The following is a 20,077-nucleotide window of genomic DNA, read 5'->3' on the forward strand; positions in this document are numbered from 1 at the left end:
ATGTGAAAATTTCAGGTTATTTCAACAAGAACTGCCAAAATTACTGGCCTGTGAAATGTCAATTTTTTGGGACACCCTGTCTAAGTAGCTTTACTACATACATGCTGCACCATTTATGGTTTGTATTCACGACCTTTTTTTAATTTAATGAACCAGCTATTAAACTATTATCCAGTGGGACCACCCCAGTATGACAGGAATGAATATTTTGAACAAGTGTCTATGTTTCTTGTGCAAAAGTGGAGACTTTTACCTTTTAGGTGCTCAGATCCTTTAACCTTCATGTCGTCCTGCAGGTCAAAATTGACCCGTTTTAAAGTTTGAAAATGTGGAAAAAAATATATATTTTCAGAGTGAAACTTCTGATGTCCACATTTTCAACATTTTTGGGAAATCTTTGAACATTTTTTGGTGGAAAAAAAAGAAAAGTTAAAAATGTTTCTTAAGAACATTCACAAAATAATCAACCAAAATCCAGCGAAATTTGCTGGATTTTGGTTGATTTTTTGTGTGAATGTTCTTTAAGAAAATATTAGAAGTTTTACTGACATATGTAATCACTTTAGATATTTTTAGGATTTTTTTGGAAGATTTTTATTCATTATTTGAAAATATTTACAAGAATTTTCTTGCCAAATTTGGGGAATTTCTTTAAAATAAAACTTTTAAAGGAAACTTTTAAGGAATTATTAGAATTTTCTTCCTGGAGGTTTAGTAAATTTTCAGAAATTTGGGGAATTTTTTTGCTGAATTTTGGGATTTTTTCCAGACAAAGAAACAGTATTTTTTGGTGCCCGTAAATGAAGACAACAGGAGGGTTAAATGAAAAAATATGAAAAGAAAGAACCACTCTGTTGCTAACTGTGATTCCTAAATAATGTACAGGTGGACAATTTATTATTATCCACAGGAATATCATTGTATTCCGCCACATTCACACAAATCTCACAGTAAACACAGAGAACAAGGGCACGCTGTTTATTACATTCTGCTCAGACTTTGAACCAACCAAACATCGTTCCGGCGCCCGAGACAGCAGCAAACAGTCCAGCATCTTTCCAGAATGATTTGACCATAGATGAGAAAACACTTTACATCACACAAATTAAAAACTTTACTTTTCAAACCAGTCAGACTCGGCATTGAACCCAAACGCAGAGAGAGACGAGCGTGTCCCCATCTCACTCCTCTGCTGCTGATAGCTAACGAGATGTGAGTCATGTGACAGTCTAAAGCAGTCTCTTCCGTGCTCCACAGCTGTCAATCACTGTTCCCTCAGCCAATAGCACAGCTTGCAGTCGCTGTGGCTTGGGTTGGGAGGGGAGTGTAGGGGGGGCAGGATGTCGTCGGGGTAGGCAGTGCAGGGATTGGATGCTCGGCTTAAACTGCGTGAGATGCGATTGAGGGAAGGAAGGGTGGAGGTGTCATGTTTGAGTGCCACAATAGCAAAAAACCACAAATAGATGCACAGATTTAGTTCAGAATAGAGTTGAAATCAGTTTGAAGTGCTTTGTAAGGATTATATTACCGGGCTGAACTTTGTCTGACGACAAAGAGCAACAGTTTAACTCACAGCTGTGAAAACAACAGGAATACTGAGGAGGTTTGCTGGGTGAGTGTGTGTGTTGCAAATGTACAACTAACATGACTAACTTCTCCATGTGTATGTATATATGACCTTTAGTCTGTCTGTGTGCGTATCTTATGTAAGGTTACCTTTTCTGATTGTTGCAAGCTGTTCTGGAGGCTTGCAAACATACTGCAGTTTGTGTGTGGATGCCTGTGTGTGTGTGTGTGTGTCTGTGTCTGTGTCTATCTGTAGGCCCTGTTGTGCCGGGGGTACGGCGACATAATTGCGTCCACGCTACCTTCGCTGTCCGAGCTGCTGTCAGAATCGCTGCTGCCGGAATAAACCCAGAGTCCCGGTAAAACGCCGACGCACACGGCTGCTGACGGAAGGTGCAACACGCCCTGGTTGGAGCTCAGGGGAGCCGAGGGCGTCTTTGATGTCAGGCCAGGGACGGTTTGTTGATCTTCAGCTCCCCCAGACCCTCCTCCTGCTCCGCCCTCCTGTTCTGAACAACACAACATACCATAAGAGTCACAGATTGTACATGTCGACGCATGCGGGCGATTTTGGAAGCTCATGTTTCTACTGTTTCACTGGAACAAACACACAGCTTGAAGAATGTTTGCATATGCAATGTAGCGACTTCAACAAACAAGAGTCACTGAGGGGCTGAAGATGGGCCTGTTGGTCTGACGCACTAAACAAAAGACTTCCCGTAACCTTTCATTGACCCTCGTGTTGTCCAGCGAGTCAAAATTGACCCGTTTGAAAGTTTAAAAATGTGGACAAAATATATATAATCACAGTGAACCTTCTGATGTCCACATCTTCAACATTTCTGAGAAACTTTGGAACATTTTTTGGTGGAAAAAAATAAATGTTAAAAATGTTTCTTCATAACATTCACAAAAAAAATCAACTAAAATCCAGCAAAATTCGCTGGATTTTAGTGTGAAAGTTCTTCAAGAAAATATTAGAAGTTTTATTGATATATATGTAATCACTTAAGATATTTTTAGGATTTTTTGGAAGATTTTTACTCATTATTTGAAAAAATATTTACAAGAATTTTCTTGCCAAATTTGGGGAATTTTTTAAAAATAAAACTTTTAAAGAAAACTTTTAAGGAATTATTGGAATTTTCTTCCTGAAGGTTTTACAAATTTTCAGAAATTCTGGGATTTTTTTCAGACAAGGAAACAATATTTTTTGGTGCCTGTAAATGAGGACAACAAGAGGGTTGAATCAAAGCTCAAGACTTTTCTGTTTGCCACTGCTTGTCTGAATGTTTCCAATGCTTTTAGGGTTTTAATGTAAAGCACATTGAGTTACCTTCGTCTATGAAATGTGCTACACAAATAAAGCTGCCTTGCCTTAAATTGGAGTAAATTATGCTCTATCACACGGACTTCTCTTGCAAATTAATCATGAAAATTAATACTTATTTTGTTTATGTATCGAGCAGAAAACAAAAACGTGTAGCATTATGTGTTTGAGTTCATTTTTCTTGTGCAACATTTTGCTTCACACTGTAATATCAACGCTAAAACAATATATTGTGCAGCCCTAAAGTATATCACATGCCCACTTTCCAAAGAAGGCTTTCCGATTATAAATGCAACTCCAGCTATGCATGTAGAGGATAAACAGTGCAGCTGAATATGACTTTTATGTGCCTCAGACTGCAGCCCACCTGTGTGTCTGTCTCCGTTTCCTGTCGCTGCTGCTGTCGTCGTGATTTCCACCTTCTGTTTTTTACTGCTGTCTGAAGACTGTGAGGAGCTGGGCGAGGGAAGAAAGACACCGTGAAGAAGATTTATCGCTGGTCTAATTAATATTTTCATGTCAGCAACTGGTGAAATGACTGGGCGAGCAGGGCCATTCATGATGATGAAACCCCTCAGAGCCTCGAGGGCCTTTATGTGTCTTTGATCCGCCAACTAAATGGCAGATTTAACAACTAGCAAGGTGAAACAGTGGAGCACTTAGCAGCTAATATGCCTCAGGAGGAGGTAGAGAGAAAGTCAGACCTGAATGGAGAGTGATAATTGGATTTACATTCATTAGATGGACACAAACTTGACTGCAAATTAATGCTTGAAGGTAGTCTGTATGCTGAATGGGTAGACAGGCTGACGTGCTGAGACGATCATATGTAATTACAACATGCTGCACTGCCCCCGAGACAGTAGATAAAAAGTAAGTTCATTCAGGTGTATCTGTATTTACCTGCGTCTCTTCACAGCTCCAGCTAATAAATGGGCCTGAGACAGGTGGCTGGTTCTCTGCTCGGCTCCTGAATGCTTCGCTGCTGCCTTCTTTTCGGGCTCTCGGCGGCTCTCTGCAGATGCTTTTTTCACTAAAGCGCTGTGACAGTTCAGCGTTAAGGTGAATAAACCATTATGTAGCACCGGAGAAGGAACAAAGAGTTGGACCGAGGGACGGATAGGACAGCGGAGGTCTATTCAATACGTTCCATGATACCTTTAGGGGATGGGAGAAAGCGTTCAGGCAGGAAGGCAGATTGAGGGAAAGAGGGTGAGCCTTAAAGAAGAAAACTAGTTGGAAAGAGCTTAGGAGACATGAAATAGGGCCAAGATGCAGAGATAAAGGTACACAGATAGGAAGAGACACAAAACAACAAGGACAGGTGGACTATTAGACACAAAACAGGGCATTAGGTAAGTATGGAACAGAGTTTTCACGACACGTTATTGTATCTTTATCTTCACTAATGACATATTGTCTAATAAATGTCTATTCATGGGAGGTTTTACTTACAAGTGGAATTTAGAAGCTTAAAATCCTGCAGGTCCCAGCCTCCACACTCACCCTCACCTGTGCTATTAAACCAGGAGGAGGAGGTTGCAAGAATAAATCAGACTTCCACCGCATTCTTTGGTTTTACCAGATGAAACCCACACTTCCTGCTGTGATGTCGGTCCGCCAGCTTCCCACTATCGAGCGATCAAGAAAGTTTCTACATGTTGGACGGAGTCAGCAAGTCGCCTCAAATCACATTTGATTAGATACATTTATGTAACTGCCCCGAGGAGGTGCAGGATGATTCATCTGTTTTAGAAGAGGAAAGAAGAATTTGGACGGAAAATAATCCAAAAAAAGATATTTAGCATGAAATAAGAGAAAACTGAGCAAGTTTTTTTACAACTTAGAAAAAGTATTTTTCATTTAATTGTGACTTTATGTTCTGCATTGTAAAGTCATCCCCGTAGCGACCAGTCTATGATACAGTTTAGATGACAACTTCCTGTTTATCCACCTACCAGCTAAGGCACAAGATGCAGTATATCCTCTTCTTTTCGGCTTTTACCTTTAGGAGTCACCACAGCCAATCATCTGCTTCCATCTAACCCTATCCTCTGCATCCTCTTCTCTCACACAGACTACCTTGCGTTAGAAAGACGTAAAACCAAATCACACATGCGATTCAGTCCTACAAAAGATGGAGTGAGGAAGAAGCAAAATATTGCAGAGGAAGTCAAATATTTTTTAAAGATGTGCAACAATTTCTGTAACTATGAACTACAAGAGTGTGGTCTGTCCTATATGCATAGATTCTGTTCAAATTCACTGTTATAGTTCAAGAATTAGATCGTTTTTTTTTTTATAAGGACAACTCCAGATAATAGGTGAATGACAGCCGACAAATGTGAAACACCTAAACAAAGAAGAAACAGACGGGTCAACTCAAAAGCTCCAATAAGCCTTTAATCTCATCTGCACGAATGTAAATGTCTATTTTTTTTTTGTATTGTTCAGACTAAAGCCAGGGTATGAATGATCCTGGCAAGTAAAAATCATGAAAAAGTACCCACTACTTTTTTACCTCAACCTCTCTCAGCAATTCATTCACTAGTTTCAATGATTAAACTAATCTTCAGCTAATTTGATAAGTAATTAATCGGCCAAAACTCTCTGATTCAGCCTCTTAAATTTCAATATTTTTGGTTCCTTTATTCTTCTATGACAGTAAGCTCACTATCTTTGACATATGAAGATGTCATCTTTGTCTTTAGGAAAAACTGATCAACATTTTTCTGACCTTTCATTGACCAAACAACTGATTGTTTACCAGGATTATTATGATCCTTTTGCACATTTCAAGAGGTTTACATTACAGACCATGCAGCCTTGCACATTCTCCAGTGATTCATTTGCACATTCCTGCACAGTGAAAACATTTCTTGTACTTATAGTTCCTTAGATTTGCCACGCTTGCTTCTTATTTCTCTTGTATTTCTCCTGCACACACAAACACACAACAAAGGATATTCTATATTCCAGCAGCTCCTGCTTCTCCTCATCCCTGCGTTGCTTCTCAACAAGGCTCTGTTGCCGGGAGACTTCGTCCAAGAAACTGGTCTCATCTTCGTCCAATCCCCTCACCATGTTCCCTGTCACCATGGAAACATGCTCTCAACACATGGTACAAGAGTGACTGCGTTTCTCAGAAAACAAACCACGACAGTCTGCTTCAGAACCGCACACACAAACAAGTGACCTTCACCAGAAGAGAAAACACTGAACTCAAACGTCATCTAAAAATCAAACATCATTTAAAGAAGCCAAACATTAACATTTATAAATGCTTGAACTGAATGAACTTTTGTCTGAATAATCTATAAAATAAAATCACAGACTCAGATTTGAAAACAATGCAGGAGAGGAGATGCTGGGTTCTACGTTTCCTTGAATGCAACTGATTAATATATTTCACTGGGGAAAAAGGTATTCATATCCTTAATTTAATGAGAATTAGAAGCACCTTATGCTTCAATTATTTCATCCCACTTATGTGTGCATGCTCAACTGATTTGGCTAAAGAAGAACTTTATGATTAGAACCAAGACGAAGCCTGGGGAGGGGTTTTAGCGTTGCACCCACTTGCACTGGAAGCAGTGTTTTTGAACAACAGTTACAGCCTCATTAAATTCCACACCTGCAGCTCTTCTGGTTCAGATTTACAGACTCAACATGAAAGCATCAAGTTTATTTCTGCAGGCTTCCTCAAGCCCCAAAGACAGTTGTAGAGGCTGAGTGGGACTAAACATAATGAGTGAACTGACCTTGATGTGTACAACTGGTGGATTGGATTGTAAAATAATAAGTACTGATGTGCTAGACTGTTTGTTTCATTCATCCTTATATCTAAAGTAAAGAGCAGGAGCTTCTCTTGAATTCAAACCTAGATGACAAAGACTCACTGAATTTAAACTGCTCCTCATATTCCTCCTGCTTCTTGTCTTTCTGCTCCTGCAGTCGCTCAAAGAGGGAACGTGGGTCATACTCCTCCTCTGGGGCCTCTGAGGGAAACACAAGTGAATATTGTATGTGGATATATGCACAGCTGTATGAATTTCACAGGTTTTCGTGTGTGTAATCGTATGTTTTCTTACCTTCGGGATCGTCAGGTTTCCTCACTTTCTCCCATTCCTCCTGTCTCTTCTTTCTCCTCTCATCAAGCTCAGATTCAGACACAAACTTCCTGCTGAGGTCGACTCCTGCTGTTTCTCCTCCTGCCATTACAACCGCCCTACACACACACACACAAACACACACTTTGCTTGTGAGTGTCGATCCAAAAAGTCTTTTTTTTTCCATCTCAAGAATGGCTGCATTCCATTTCTACTGGCTGCTTATTGACTACTATTTCTATAGAAGTGGTCTTCCTCTTGGGACTCACACTGAGAGTTCCTGGATTCAAATGATTCTTTTTCTATGCAGCCCAAAAATGCAACCCATTAAAAATGTGTTTGTGTTCTCTGAGAGAAACCTTTGAAACACCATTGCTGCACAAAACCACAAATCATTGATGCATCAGTTTCATAAATGTATCATTCGTTTCTCTTTGTGCAAACAAAGCTCCCATAAAGAATCAATCTGCTCAAATGTGATATTTCATATATGTTCTAAAAACATAAGAGCAGCATTAGAGAGCAGTAAATTTAGACTGATGCTGTATCAGAATAGATGAACATCTTGCCGTTAAACAATGCAAGTACAAAGTTCTGCATTCGCTCTAGTGTTGTAGATCGACAGAACTACAAAGCCATATCTGTGGGAAAGCAACAGAAAACCTGCTAAGTGTAGCAAGCGCTAAGATAGTTTCCAAAACACATCCACAGATATTTTAGCAAAATGTATCCTCCTCACAAAGCTGCTTTACTTAATATTGAATTCATGATGCACGCTCATGTCCCGCACTACAATTTGGTAGCATGAGCAATAAATAGCAAAGAATGAACTGAGGTCACATCCCTGAAATGATCAGTCGCAAATATGTCACCATCTCATGAGAAACGCTGGATAACTGTCATTTTGAGAAAATATGAAAGGAGAGATGAGAAGCATGAGGACAGAAATTCACACAAAGACATGTTTGATAAAAGGTCTGGACCATAACGACGTATAAGAATGTTCATGGTGGTGTTACAGTAGATGCACACTGTGTTTGTTATGTGTTAAAAATCTGTTTAGCATTTACAAGACAAATGCAAATAAATGCAAATAAGTGGATACCCACATCTCAACTGCACAGATTTTTTAGAATTAATATGAACATTGTAATAACATTACATTACCATGTAGATGAGGACTAAGCAACTACAGGGACCGGTAAGGTTTTGGCTCTCTCTTATGACGACCTTAAATAAACTCAAAAAGTTGAAGATCATAGAAATTGTCTTTCAGCAAAAATAGCTGAGGAAAACTACAAAAGAGCTAAACACGAAGAACAGCCACCACAGAGTAAAGTCTGGGCACTCCACAACTAAAAGTAAAGTACATTACATGGCTATGAACAAACAACTTATAGAAATGCAGTTACATTCAGTAGCTACTATATTTCAGGCAAAACTTCTTTTAGGAAACATTTCTTTAACACCATTGTTCCCATACAGACACATTTTAACAGCACAAACACCACTCATTCAAGAAAATGCTTACACTGATTTTGTAACAATTCAAGAATTTCATATTATTGCCAATGAAAGGTATATAGACACACAATGAAGAATCTGTCTGTACATGTATGCATAAGTTAAAGTGTGCATGATTTAGGTTTAATTGTTAATTGAAGGTCTTGTGCTCTTAAAAGACTGCCGGGACAAAACCTGTTTTGAAAAGCTCTGGAGACAAGTGAGACAAACTTCTGAATTATGCAAGACTGACCCAGAACCTGGAGCCAAAACAAAGAAACTAAATGCTGGACAGACGCACTGTGATGTCTTATCTAGGTGGGTGTCCTGAGCAGAACAAGGACACTTTTGACATGGGAATCTTATTTGTCTCATGTAAAATAAACTGCAGTTCTTTTATAAGCTTTATCAACATAATAAAGCGCAACTGTAATGATAATCTTAAGTTTTAATAAATCTAGGTTTGAATACAAAGGCTGATTATACAGTAAATTAGTTATTATGTACTTCTATATTGCACTATGTCCAGTATATGTAAATTTTAAGAGAAATTAACTGAGAAGAACAACAATAAGACATTATCCCACCCTAATATGGGTGACTGTCTCCATCTGGCCTCTCAGATAAACACTGTATCAGGTTCTGTTAACGGACCAGTTTAGTTATAGGCCCTGTTGATTCTTTCACCATTAAGCCAGGGAAGCGATAACAATGTCAACCGCTGCAGAAAGTTCACATTTATGGTAGCAAAGAATAGAAGAAAACAACGAGGCTATTAATTTGCAATTTCCCAGTCAGAGTCCCTGGCTTTCTGTTGTTTTAGTTGACATATTGGAGCGAAAGCTGCAGGTGTAAATGCCTTGCTGTGCTGCAACCCCTCGGCTAACGTTAGCATCGTTAGCTAAGAAAACGCTGCTCTCGCCGCCGTCAGCGACAAAACATCGTGTCATGTCTGAAAATAAACACTTTCAGATGTGCAATCGAGCTGGCTTCAGTTTATAATTGCTCCATTTCGTGCTAAATAACGCAAAGTGTTGCTGAAACTCACCGAGCTCCTGGCTAGTCGATGATCTATCACGGCTCCAAAATCAATGACGTTTTGTGTTACTGAAAAAATGGCTCGTCACGACATAACGGCCTGCGACTTCAGTTCCGACCTCATTCTCCGCAGCGGAGCACATAAAAACAAAGAAGCCTACAATATCAAATACAATGCAAACTTAAATTAATAGCTTAAATTTCAAGGTTTAGATTCTACAATATTATATATTGTATACAACTAGATGATCAAAATAAAAAATTTACATAAGACCTCACAATACTATTAATAACACAAATTTACTTGGACCCAAAAGACCTTAAAGTGTTATTTATTAAACACATTTATCTTACAAATTTAGATATTAAGGCTACAACGATGGCATATAGCACACGGTCAACTGACTAACTTAATATCTAAATATTAGGGCTAAGACAGTACAATATTATCTACTATACCAATTTACATGACTTTTTATTATTACAGCAAAGATTCTACAAAAATGTATATAATATAAATCAACCTGAATATTTTGGATATTAAGACTAAGGCCCTACAAGATTATTTATTGTAGAAATGCATCCAACTTTAATATTAAGTTTAAGAGCCTGCGATCTTGTATAAGTACAAATTAACCTGGCAAATTTAGATAAGATAAAGACCTAGTGTTATGTAAAATACAAATTAACCTGGCAAATTTAGATAAGATAAAGACCTAGTGTTATGTAAAATACAAATTAACCTGGCAAATTTAGATAAGATAAAGACCTATTGTTATGTAAAATACAAGTTTACCTGGCCACATATATATTGTCAAAACTCCCTTGACTAATTTGAATATTAAGGTTGAGATATGACAATATAATATACAATACAACTTAAGCTGACTAAGTTAAACATTAAGGTTAATACTACATTACCATTTACTACTCAAATTTAACTGACTAAATTGTTTATAGAACAAAATGAACCTGCCTCAATAAGCTGTGAAGTTCGGTGTCTACGATTTTACATGAAATTCAAGTGTACCTGACTAATTACTTTACTAATTAAAAAAATAGCTTTATAAAACCGTAAATACAATGCAAAATTACACATGTAAATCCCATCAAAGGGTTCAGCAAACAGCACCAAAATACACAGCTTAGTATGTCCACTCTGCTCAGAAATGTCCACTGAACGCATTTAAATTAATCAGTCTGTATGTGTGTTTGTGGAGCACAAGAAAACATAGAAAAGCAGGTCAATAAACTTTAAAGACAAATCATTGTGATTTAAAATTTCGAAGCTGTTCCTAAAAATAGTCACAAGATGGCGCCTGAAGTACAAGGATGAACTCTAGTCATGCCTGTCAGGAAAACTCCATTCAGCTCCATTCATAATTTGTCAAATATGTCTTTAGGCTCTGCATTTTAGGCCACTGTTTATATTTTACTGGTGCCAGTAAGTCAGTAAATTACAAAGTAAATTAATCAAATAGCTTCACTTTCAACACCTTCTGGATTTTTAAAATATAACTACATTATCACTGTAGTAGGACATGCATGCTGTTAATCTCCTGGTTCATGTATATAAGCAGCTTTATGTGTGTTGGCAGAGACAGGCATAGTGAAGCTCCTGCTGGGTCTGCATACATCAAACACACAATTTCTACACATCCTTCACATGCAGCACCAGCACTGTGCAACACACAAACCAGTCTGTCCATACACAGAAAAGGCATTTCACTTTTATTTGTAATGCAAAGTTGTTTATCTTTATTTTTCTGAGCCTGATGCTGCAAAAATGCTTGCTAGGAGCAGATAAGTGATTGTCACATTGCATCTATTATAATCTTTTAGCTATTATTTCTTAAACAGATAGAGAAGAGACGTGTAAGCATTTTATTTCATATACAAACATTACATAAACATACAAATTCTTTCTGATCCCTTAGATTAGGTTTGCTTTGTGACCAAAATCCTGTATTTGCAAAGAGGTCATATCAGTGAGTTGTCTGATTTATCGCTCCAACTCTACCAACTCACTATCTAGGAATACGGCTCGCTTACTAAACCCTGATTGGTCGACTGTTCCCCAAACAGAGCTATCTGTGGCTGTGCTTGCTGAACAAATCTTAGATGAGGGGAGTTTTTTAGAGGTCTGGAAGCAGCCTATCCTAATCATTGAATCCCATCTCGTTTTATCAGCGCCTTCATCAGAAACGTTAACTTTTGCTCCCCGTGCCATTTGCCTGCTCCTCTCACTCGTTCTCTCTTTTTGTCTTTGCAGACAGACAGGTTTTTCTGCAGATGATGAAGAGAATGGGTTGTCGTGGAAACTGTATCATAGGCTGGTAGCTATACGGTGACAATTCAAAACAGTCATTTGCTGCTGTGAACACAAGCGACACACAAAAACACACGTGGAGTCCTTGAACAAGGCTGTAAAAACTCTTCATTTATCTATTTCTCATTTATATCTGCTGTCCCCTTTGTCTTAAACGTTGCGATTATTTAAATATCTCTCCGTTCAAGTTCTTCTGTCTCTCCATCTCGACCCTGATTCCTGTCTCCTGAGTTCTGTCCAACCGGTTCTTGTTTTAGAGTCTTTATCTGTGTCGCCCTCTTTCCCTTCACTCTGCTCCATGCCTGAGTGCTTTTCTTAGTCTCTCAGAACTGTGTCGCTTTTTCCTGATGGAGAGATATAATGGCTTCCCCCCTCCAAGGCAGCCCAGAACCTGTTGAATGGACTGCTGCTGTTCTACCTGTCCTCAGTCCGGCTCTTTGTTCCCTCTCCAAGGCACCATCAGGGTTTATTCACCTTAATGCTGTTCTGTCGCAGTGAGCATCTGCAGAGAGCATGAATAGGAGGTGGTACGTGAACTTTTAGGGTCGAACCAGCGACCTGCATCAGGTACATTTATTAGGTAACTATCCTTAAAACCTGCATTAACCTTCCTTTTTTCCCCTTTTGCAGCCACTCGAGGGCAGCCCAGTTACTTACCAACCAGCCAGAGTTGAATTTCTAATTTCTTTTTCTACATTTTCCTTCTGGATTTCTCTGCATTAGCTGCTAAATGCTTCAATGCTTTCCTAATCTTGACTATTAGTGCCTAAACCAAAATCTTAAAGTTCCATTGCATAAAACCAACACGCTTAGCTGAAAGACACTAAAATGCTAAATTTTATCATTTGATCCACTGTGAATATAATAAAACTGATGAGACATTCTTTAAATGTCTTTGTCCTCTCACCTCGCAGTTGTCAGAAAGCAGGAAGAAACACAAAGTCAGCTAATGATAGTCTATTACAGTTGTCTGGGGCTACTTCAAACTCATCCTTGAAAGGTAACAGGCAGAAGCACGATTATATTATTTAGTTTAAGATAAATTTTTTGCGAGAGATAGTCTTGCATTGCCAAATCTATCTCCACAGGGCTGCAGCAGTGCTGGAGAATGGTCTGGTTGCACCTTGTTATTCTGCTTTAGAGGGGAAAAAAACCCCTCTGGCTTGTCTGCATTTCTTTAAACCAGTCACGTTCTTGGGTGGTGTTAAGCCAAGGATACAGTAGCGATGCCCCTGCAGAATAGTGAATCCTTTGTGAAACATTTGCACAAAGGAAGAAAGAACTGTCATTAAAATGGTTAATTCATCAAAAGCTCAGAGACTCCAAGAATCTGTCTTACAGCAAGATGCAAGTAGGTTGCTGCTCAAAAGTTGTTTCTTGTAGTGAAGGGGGTTTTGGAAATGGCAACATTAAAATGGTAGAAGGGAAGAAGGAAGTCATGAGAAATGTATGTAATCAGAAAATGGCCATATTGTGCCCAAAATCTAGTCAATCAAACCAATCTAAAGGTAGCAAAATCGGTTCACCAGGGATTCTGAAACATCTTTCAATAAAGCCATCTGTCCATTATTGTGTATCTTATGCCACAAAAACAGCTCTGATTCTTGAGGACAAGAGTGTGGTGTGTCTTGTACCAGCACATTAGCCTCAGATCCTTTGAGTCCTGTGGGCTGCAAGTTGGGCTGTTGGTGAATCAGGTTTGTTCCACTGTATTCTTAGAATGTCTAACTGAATAGCCATGTCAATACCTAATGTCTTGGGCTCTTGGTTGTGTTCCTCGAGCTCTTCCTGAGCGGTTTTCATGGTGTAGCAGATTGCACTGGGGTCATTCCGTGTGGTTTCACCAGATGGTGGTTGCCGCACCATCTTCAAATTAGTCCTAAATTTGTATGCCATTAGATAGTCACAAAAGTACTTTCTATGCAAAATTGTAGGCCTGTAGCTCAAATAGTTTCTGAGTTGTGGGGGTCTGAAATTTTCAGAATTTGGGCTATAAAAAGCCTCACCAGTGTTTTTTGCATCTTTAAGTGGTTATTTCTCAGCCTCTAGACAAACCAGAGAGCTGTGAGTTGGTAAACAAGGCCTCTGCATGTAGCTAGTGCCCCACAAACATCCCCAGGTGTTTCCCTACACTCTGCAGGCCGTGGGGGCTTGCTAAAAATGCTAAAAAAAATTAAGAGACACCTACTCACGAGTGGAGTTTGGGACCTTAAAAGTACTAGAAATACTGCACAGAAGTGTTCTAACACCCCTGGGTTCCATTCTACACAAACTTGTGTGATAACTTAGCAAACTGGAGCTTTCTAGGTACCTTAGTTGTTTGTTTTTAACTTGTTAAGCACTTTGTGCTACTTTTGTATGAAAAGTGCTATAGAAATAAACTCTGATTGATTGATTGATTAGTTTGGAAAATATGAGCTCCCAAAGTTGGACGAGATTTTAAATTGGCTATTTTGGGGGGCAAAAATCTCAGTGTGGGACAGGTACCAGAGACCCCAAATTTTTCTACAAGACAGTTCTGTCTGTCGTCTATCACTGTACAACAAAGCAGCAGGGTTGTATTTGTAGTTACTGAGATATTCTTACTCAAAATGGCATGGGTGATGTCAAAATCGTTTTTTGCTTTTCAGTACTTTAAATTGGGATACAAGTATTAGTAGTCATTCCAATGGTAGTATTATGTATGTTTTGTTCTTTTTGAAATATTAGTTGTTAAAGGTGACTACCTTCAAAAAGTGTAATGGTATAATTTAGGTATAACTAAGTTATAACTTAGGTATAGGTTCTTTTGCTTGTAACATGACATTGTACAATTAGATTTAACATGTTAAATCCCACTGCACTGATACTGTAAAATTCAACATTATTGTTGTATTTTTAAATTAATCAACCATAAACTACTACCAGAGCTCCCTGAATTCAAGTTAGTACATGTAATTTGTATGTGTATGTTATAATTACATGTAGGCATTGCAAATGGGTGTCAACATGTCATTACACTTTTTGAAGGTAGTCACCTTTAACAACTAACATTTCAAAAAGAACAAAACATACATAATACTACCATTGGAATGATTACTAATACTTGTATCCCAATTTAAAGTACTGAAAAGCAAAAAAGTGTAATGCCCTTTTTGTGTCACAAGGTCTAGTTTAGAGCCATACCTGTAGATATCATGACATGTTGACACCCATTTGCAATGCCTACATGTAATTATAACATACACATACAAATTACATGTACTAACTTGAATTCAGGGCTCTGTAGTAGTTTATTGTTGATTAATTTAAAAATACAACAATAATGTTGAATTTTACAGTATCAGTGCAGTGGGATTAAACATGTTAAATTTAATTGTACAATGTCATGTTACAAGCAAAAGAACCTATACCTAAGTTATAACTTAGGTATACCTAAGTTATACCATTACACTTTTTGAAGGTAGTCACCTTTAACAACTAACATTTCAAAAAGAACAAAACATACATAATACTACCATTGGAATGACTACTAATACTTGTATCCCAATTTAAAGTACTGAAAAGCAAAAAACGATTTTGGCATTACCCATGCCATTTTGAGTAAGAATATCTCAGTAACTACAAATATAACCCTGCTGCTTTTTTGTACAGTGATAGAAGACAGATGGAACTGTCTTGTAGAAAAATTTGGGGTCTCTGGTACCTGTCCCACACTGAGATTTTTGCCACCAAAAATAGCCAATTTAAAATCTCGTCCAACTTTGGGAGCTCATATTATCCAAACTGAGGTACCTAGAAAGCTCCAGTTTGCTAAGTTATCACACAAGTTTGTGTAGAATGGAACCCAGCAGTGTTAGAACACTTCTGTGCAGTATTTCTAGTACTTTTAAGGTCCCAAGCTCCACTCGTGAGTAGGTGTCTCTTAATTTTTTAGCATTTTTAGGAAGCCCCCACGGCCTGCAGAGTGTAAGGAAACACATGGGGATGTTTGTGGGGCACTAGCTACATGCAGAGGCCTTGTTTACCAACTCACAGCTCTCTGGTATGTCTAGAGGCTGAGAAATAACCACTTAAAGATGCAAAAAAAAAAACGCTGGCGAGGCTTTTTATAGCCCAAATTCTGAAAATTTCAGACCCCCACAACTCAGAAACTATTTGAGCTACAGGCCTACAATTTTGCATAGAAAGTACTTTTGTGACTATCTAATGACATACAAATTTAGGACTAATTTGAAGATGGTGCATCAACACCCCCAAGGAATATCTGGTCATTTCACCTGGAATGACCCACTGTCCTGCTGGTGGAGGCTGCTGTCGTTTTCCTTGTGTGCTTGATCTGCAATAGGTGGGTGGTACATGTCAAAGTAACATCCACATGAATGAACCAAGGTTTCCCAGCAGGACTGAGGTGGGTTTTAATGACGTAGCTGATTGGTGTAACATAATTCTTGCAGCTCCTGGTGCACTGAAAGAGGTAGATGCACTGCAGTGATTCATCCTTTTTTTGTCAAGTACACTCTAGGCACCATCAAATACCGCTTCATTACAGCAAGTTTTTCCTGTTCAAGATGTTTCATTTTGAAAAGGTAAAGATTTAACAAGAAAAAAAAAGCAGAAGTTAGAGAGAACTGTCAGAAATCTTTATCACAGCCATGTTATGATCCCTTAGATTTATCTTGGGGCTGCAGGCTTTTGCTCTCAGATGGAAACCACTGATAAGAAAATACTTTAATAGCTTGTTTGATCATTTAAAAAGTTGCTGAAACAGGAATGATGGAATATGTATGTGACAGAGTTGTAAGAGTACTTCAGTTTAGCATTATTGTTCTTAGGGGGAGTGAAACAACCTTAAACTTGGTGGTTTTGGTAAAATACAGTTATCTAGTAACAACAGACCTTTGGTGTTTGAAAAAGGAAAAATGGTCTTACGGGTGCTGTTAAATCAAAGAAATAAACAGAACTGCATCAGGGACCCTTAAAAACTTCAACTGTTTTCTGAAATGGAACCAAAAATGCAAATGATGATTCACTATTAGACATTACTTAAAAACAAAGAGCAGTCAAGCAGCTTCCCTGTTCCTGACAGTGCTATGTAAAGGGAATTCTGAGTTTCTCAGAATCGGTTTCAGTATCTAAACCTGCTAGTTACACAAGTACCTCTTTACAAATACACAAGGTTCTGACAGAAAACATGGGTGTAGCTTTTCCAGCATTCTTGTAAATTTTATGCACCAATTAGTGCCTTCCTGTCTCCATTCATAATTAAAATGTCTTCATTTATGTGAAGGAAAACAAAATTCAGGCGCCAAGGGACCATTTAAAATATGGACCTCAAGGCGCCAAGCTTTTCAGGCATTCTGTGTTTCTGTCAAATACTTATTCTCTTTTCGAAGCGTTCTCATTTAATAGTATCCCTGCTGAGTCAGTGCAGATACTTTTCTGTCTTTAAGTGTGGCACCTACTCTCATGTTTAATAGCTCATGACTTCATAACTTTCTGCATTTTGTAACAACTGCATTATTGGATTCTAGGTGGATTGTCACAAACTAGGTAGTGTGAACCCATGAAAGCAGGCAACAGGCAGACAGGCAGGTGAATTAAAAGGGGAATTTAATGGAATTATGTAACAGAGGAAAAACCAAATGAGAGACACAGGGAAAAGAACAGAATGGGAGCTAACTAAACTAAGGGCGACAACATGGGGCCGTGGTGGGGGCTAAACTAAAATGATGGGGAGAGGTGACTCACGGAGTGTCCAGAGGAATCAGGAGATGGGGTGGGGGGCAGAGCTGAGGGAGCTGGTGGCCGAGAAGTGGCGAGGACTGAGGAGCAGGCAGACTGGGAGTAAACGGAGGAGGTTTGCAGAACGGACGGGAGATTCCGTGGTGAGGAGGGTAGAAGGAGCCAGCAAGGTAATCCACAGTGAAGCAGAGTCCAGACAGCAATGTGTATACAGCAGCATGCCGCTTGTAGAGTGCAGTGCAGAGTGCAATGCTCCAGCATCTGAGCCGAAGAGAGAGCCAGGCTTTATACTGCACTGATTACTCATTGTGAGCTTCATCACAGCTGCTGGTAATCAGCTGGAGCGCAGAGCTGGAGAGGGCAGGGCCTTGACATGGATAGTTAAGAAAAAGATACAATGGAACTAACCAGAGATAGTTGCAGGTAAGACATAGCATTGACTAGTAACTAATGTGACTATTGTTAAAGTTTTTTTTTTTTTAAAAAAAGGAGCTCTAGCAAACTACATGACTACATGAAAATAATGAAAGTTGAGATCCTACAAAATTATACATGAAAAACCCAACAAATCCAAAGATATACTATAAATAGGCCTCTGGCAGAACCAAGCTCAGGGAGGATGTCTGCCTCACCAGTTAGGGTGAGGGGAGAGAGAAAAAAAGAACAGAAGACAAACAAACAAACAAGAGAACAATAAAGACTTTGACAAATTGGTGGCTTCAGTAGTTGCAAATCAGACCTACGCAGCTCCAGAATTACCTGGAAAGCAGTTCGATAGTGCGTTTAACTGCATGGAGAAAATGACAGTTACAGAAAATCTGAGTCACAACATCATACTAACTTCATATCTGACCAAATCAAGATTGTTTGTGTCCTTCGGCTCTTTATATAATCCTAAACAGACCTCAAAGCGTTTAGAACAGAGCCCTATGGGGGTCATACACCATCTGTTGCAGGACTTGTTCTTTTTTCACTAAAGACAGTTCTGTATAACAATGGTTAAACTTGTAACACTGCACAGTACTGCAGATCAGAGTGGAACCAACGTGGGTCATAAAACTAATGTGCAAAATTGGACTACATCAAAACTAATACAGGTAATTGGATTCTGAGTTGTATATTCAGCCCTCATTAAGACCTTGGCAGGAGAACTGTGCATCTGGAGCTAAATTAACTCATTTGAGAGAGAGAAACAGGATGGCACTCAAGGTGAGATTGCATCAGAATGTAAAGTCTCCGGTGAGATTAAACCACCTTAACGGTCCAGTGTTTGTCGTTGTCTTTCAGCGGAAGAAATGTTTCTCCAAATGTGTGTTGCTGGAGGTATGAGACGGGCTCAAAGCTTCTGTAAAGCTTTTTCACAGTGTGAAGATGAGACCATGAGATAGTTTCACCCTGTGTTCATGTTCAGTAACGAGGTTTTTCTGTGGTCAGTTCACCGGCATCATTAAGGCAGCTTCCCTGGGTTTAACCGACAGATGAAGCTCAGCATCACCATTGTAGCTGTGAAGGGAGTTGCCATGACAACAAATAATATAACTAACATACACAAAGAAAATATCAGTAGGGGATTTGAGTCTCGAGGCGTAGCAAGCACAAGATGAAAATCTGTCCCCCAGCAGTCACATTTGTTTTTAATCTGGCAATCATTACAGTGCATTCGAGGCGGTTTGTGCCAAAGGCAGCAGCACTGAACCAAAAGAAATCCACAGACAAAGGTTGTAGGATGATTGTATGGTTGTAACAATATTTGTAGGAATTGTTATATTTTCTTCCCAATGCAACATTTTGTGTCAACTGAGTCTTTTTAACTGGCAGCGACAGCATGTAATTCATTATCTCCTCAGTCCAAGCAAAATCAGCAGGAAAAAAATCAGAGGTGAGTCATGTGGAGTTAAAGACAGATCTGCTGCAAGTGTCTTTTTCACCACCCACAATTCTGTTTCTATACAACAGTCTCTCCTCTAATACATGGAAACTTGGTGCTTCTTTGTAGTCATTTTGCATCTCTTTGTGATAATTCAACATCTTTTGTCGTTCTTTTGCATTCCTTTGAAGTCAGTTTGCATCTGCGCATTCGCTGTTTTGCATGCTGTTGTAGCATGCAAAACAGCTCTGTAGTAATTTTGTCTCTGATTTAGGTGTTTAGTGTTTTTATTTGCTTGTTTTGCATCTCTGTAGTCATTTTTCATCTCTTTGTAGTAATTTGTATCCTCCTTGTGTCCAATTTGCATCTCTTTCTACTCACTTTGCAGCTGTTTTGCATCTCCATGTTTGTGTTGCATATCTTTGTAACAGATTTGCATCCTGATGTGGTGAGATTTTTATCTCTTTGTAGTCAGTTTGTGTCTCTTTGTGGTGACTTCATATTGCTTTGTACTCATTTTGCAGCTCTTTCTAGTTACTTTGCATCTCTTTGCTGTCATTTTAGGTATTTTTTCGGTGCTGATCCAACATTCACAGAGACATGAGCGCGCG

General features: G+C 38.9%; 1 protein-coding gene across 2 annotated transcripts; it reads right to left on the minus strand.

Moving 5' to 3' along the window:
• Window positions 1-961: 961 nt before the first annotated feature.
• Window positions 962-9,675, minus strand: psme3ip1 (proteasome activator subunit 3 interacting protein 1). Of its 2 annotated transcripts, XM_051952356.1 has the most exons (8): window positions 9,557-9,675; window positions 6,988-7,124; window positions 6,796-6,894; window positions 5,863-5,985; window positions 3,800-3,938; window positions 3,264-3,352; window positions 1,869-2,075; window positions 962-1,385 (listed from the first exon to the last, which is right to left on the minus strand). In XM_051952356.1, exons 2-8 carry the CDS (start codon window positions 7,112-7,114, stop codon window positions 1,381-1,383), a joined length of 789 nt encoding a protein of 262 aa, XP_051808316.1. In that variant the 5' UTR covers window positions 7,115-7,124; window positions 9,557-9,675; the 3' UTR covers window positions 962-1,380. The 2 variants fall into 2 exon arrangements, with proteins under 2 accessions (XP_051808316.1, XP_051808315.1); XM_051952355.1 differs by having other exon boundaries at window positions 962-2,075.
• Between the last annotated feature and the right edge of the window lie 10,402 nt (window positions 9,676-20,077).

This window comes from Acanthochromis polyacanthus, chromosome 8 (assembly GCF_021347895.1).
Source record: "Acanthochromis polyacanthus isolate Apoly-LR-REF ecotype Palm Island chromosome 8, KAUST_Apoly_ChrSc, whole genome shotgun sequence".
Lineage (NCBI taxonomy): Eukaryota > Metazoa > Chordata > Actinopteri > Pomacentridae > Acanthochromis > Acanthochromis polyacanthus.

Coding starts and splice junctions, on each gene's coding strand:
- psme3ip1 (XM_051952355.1), bottom strand. CDS start 7,114: ATGGCAGGAGGAGAAACAGCAGGAGTCGACCTCAGCAGGAAGTTTGTG. Junction 3,353..3,799: donor GGAGCTGTGAAGAGACGCAG/GTAAATACAGAT, acceptor TCCCTCGCCCAG/CTCCTCACAGTCTTCAGACA. Junction 2,076..3,263: donor AAACGGAGACAGACACACAG/GTGGGCTGCAGT, acceptor TGTGTTGTTCAG/AACAGGAGGGCGGAGCAGGA.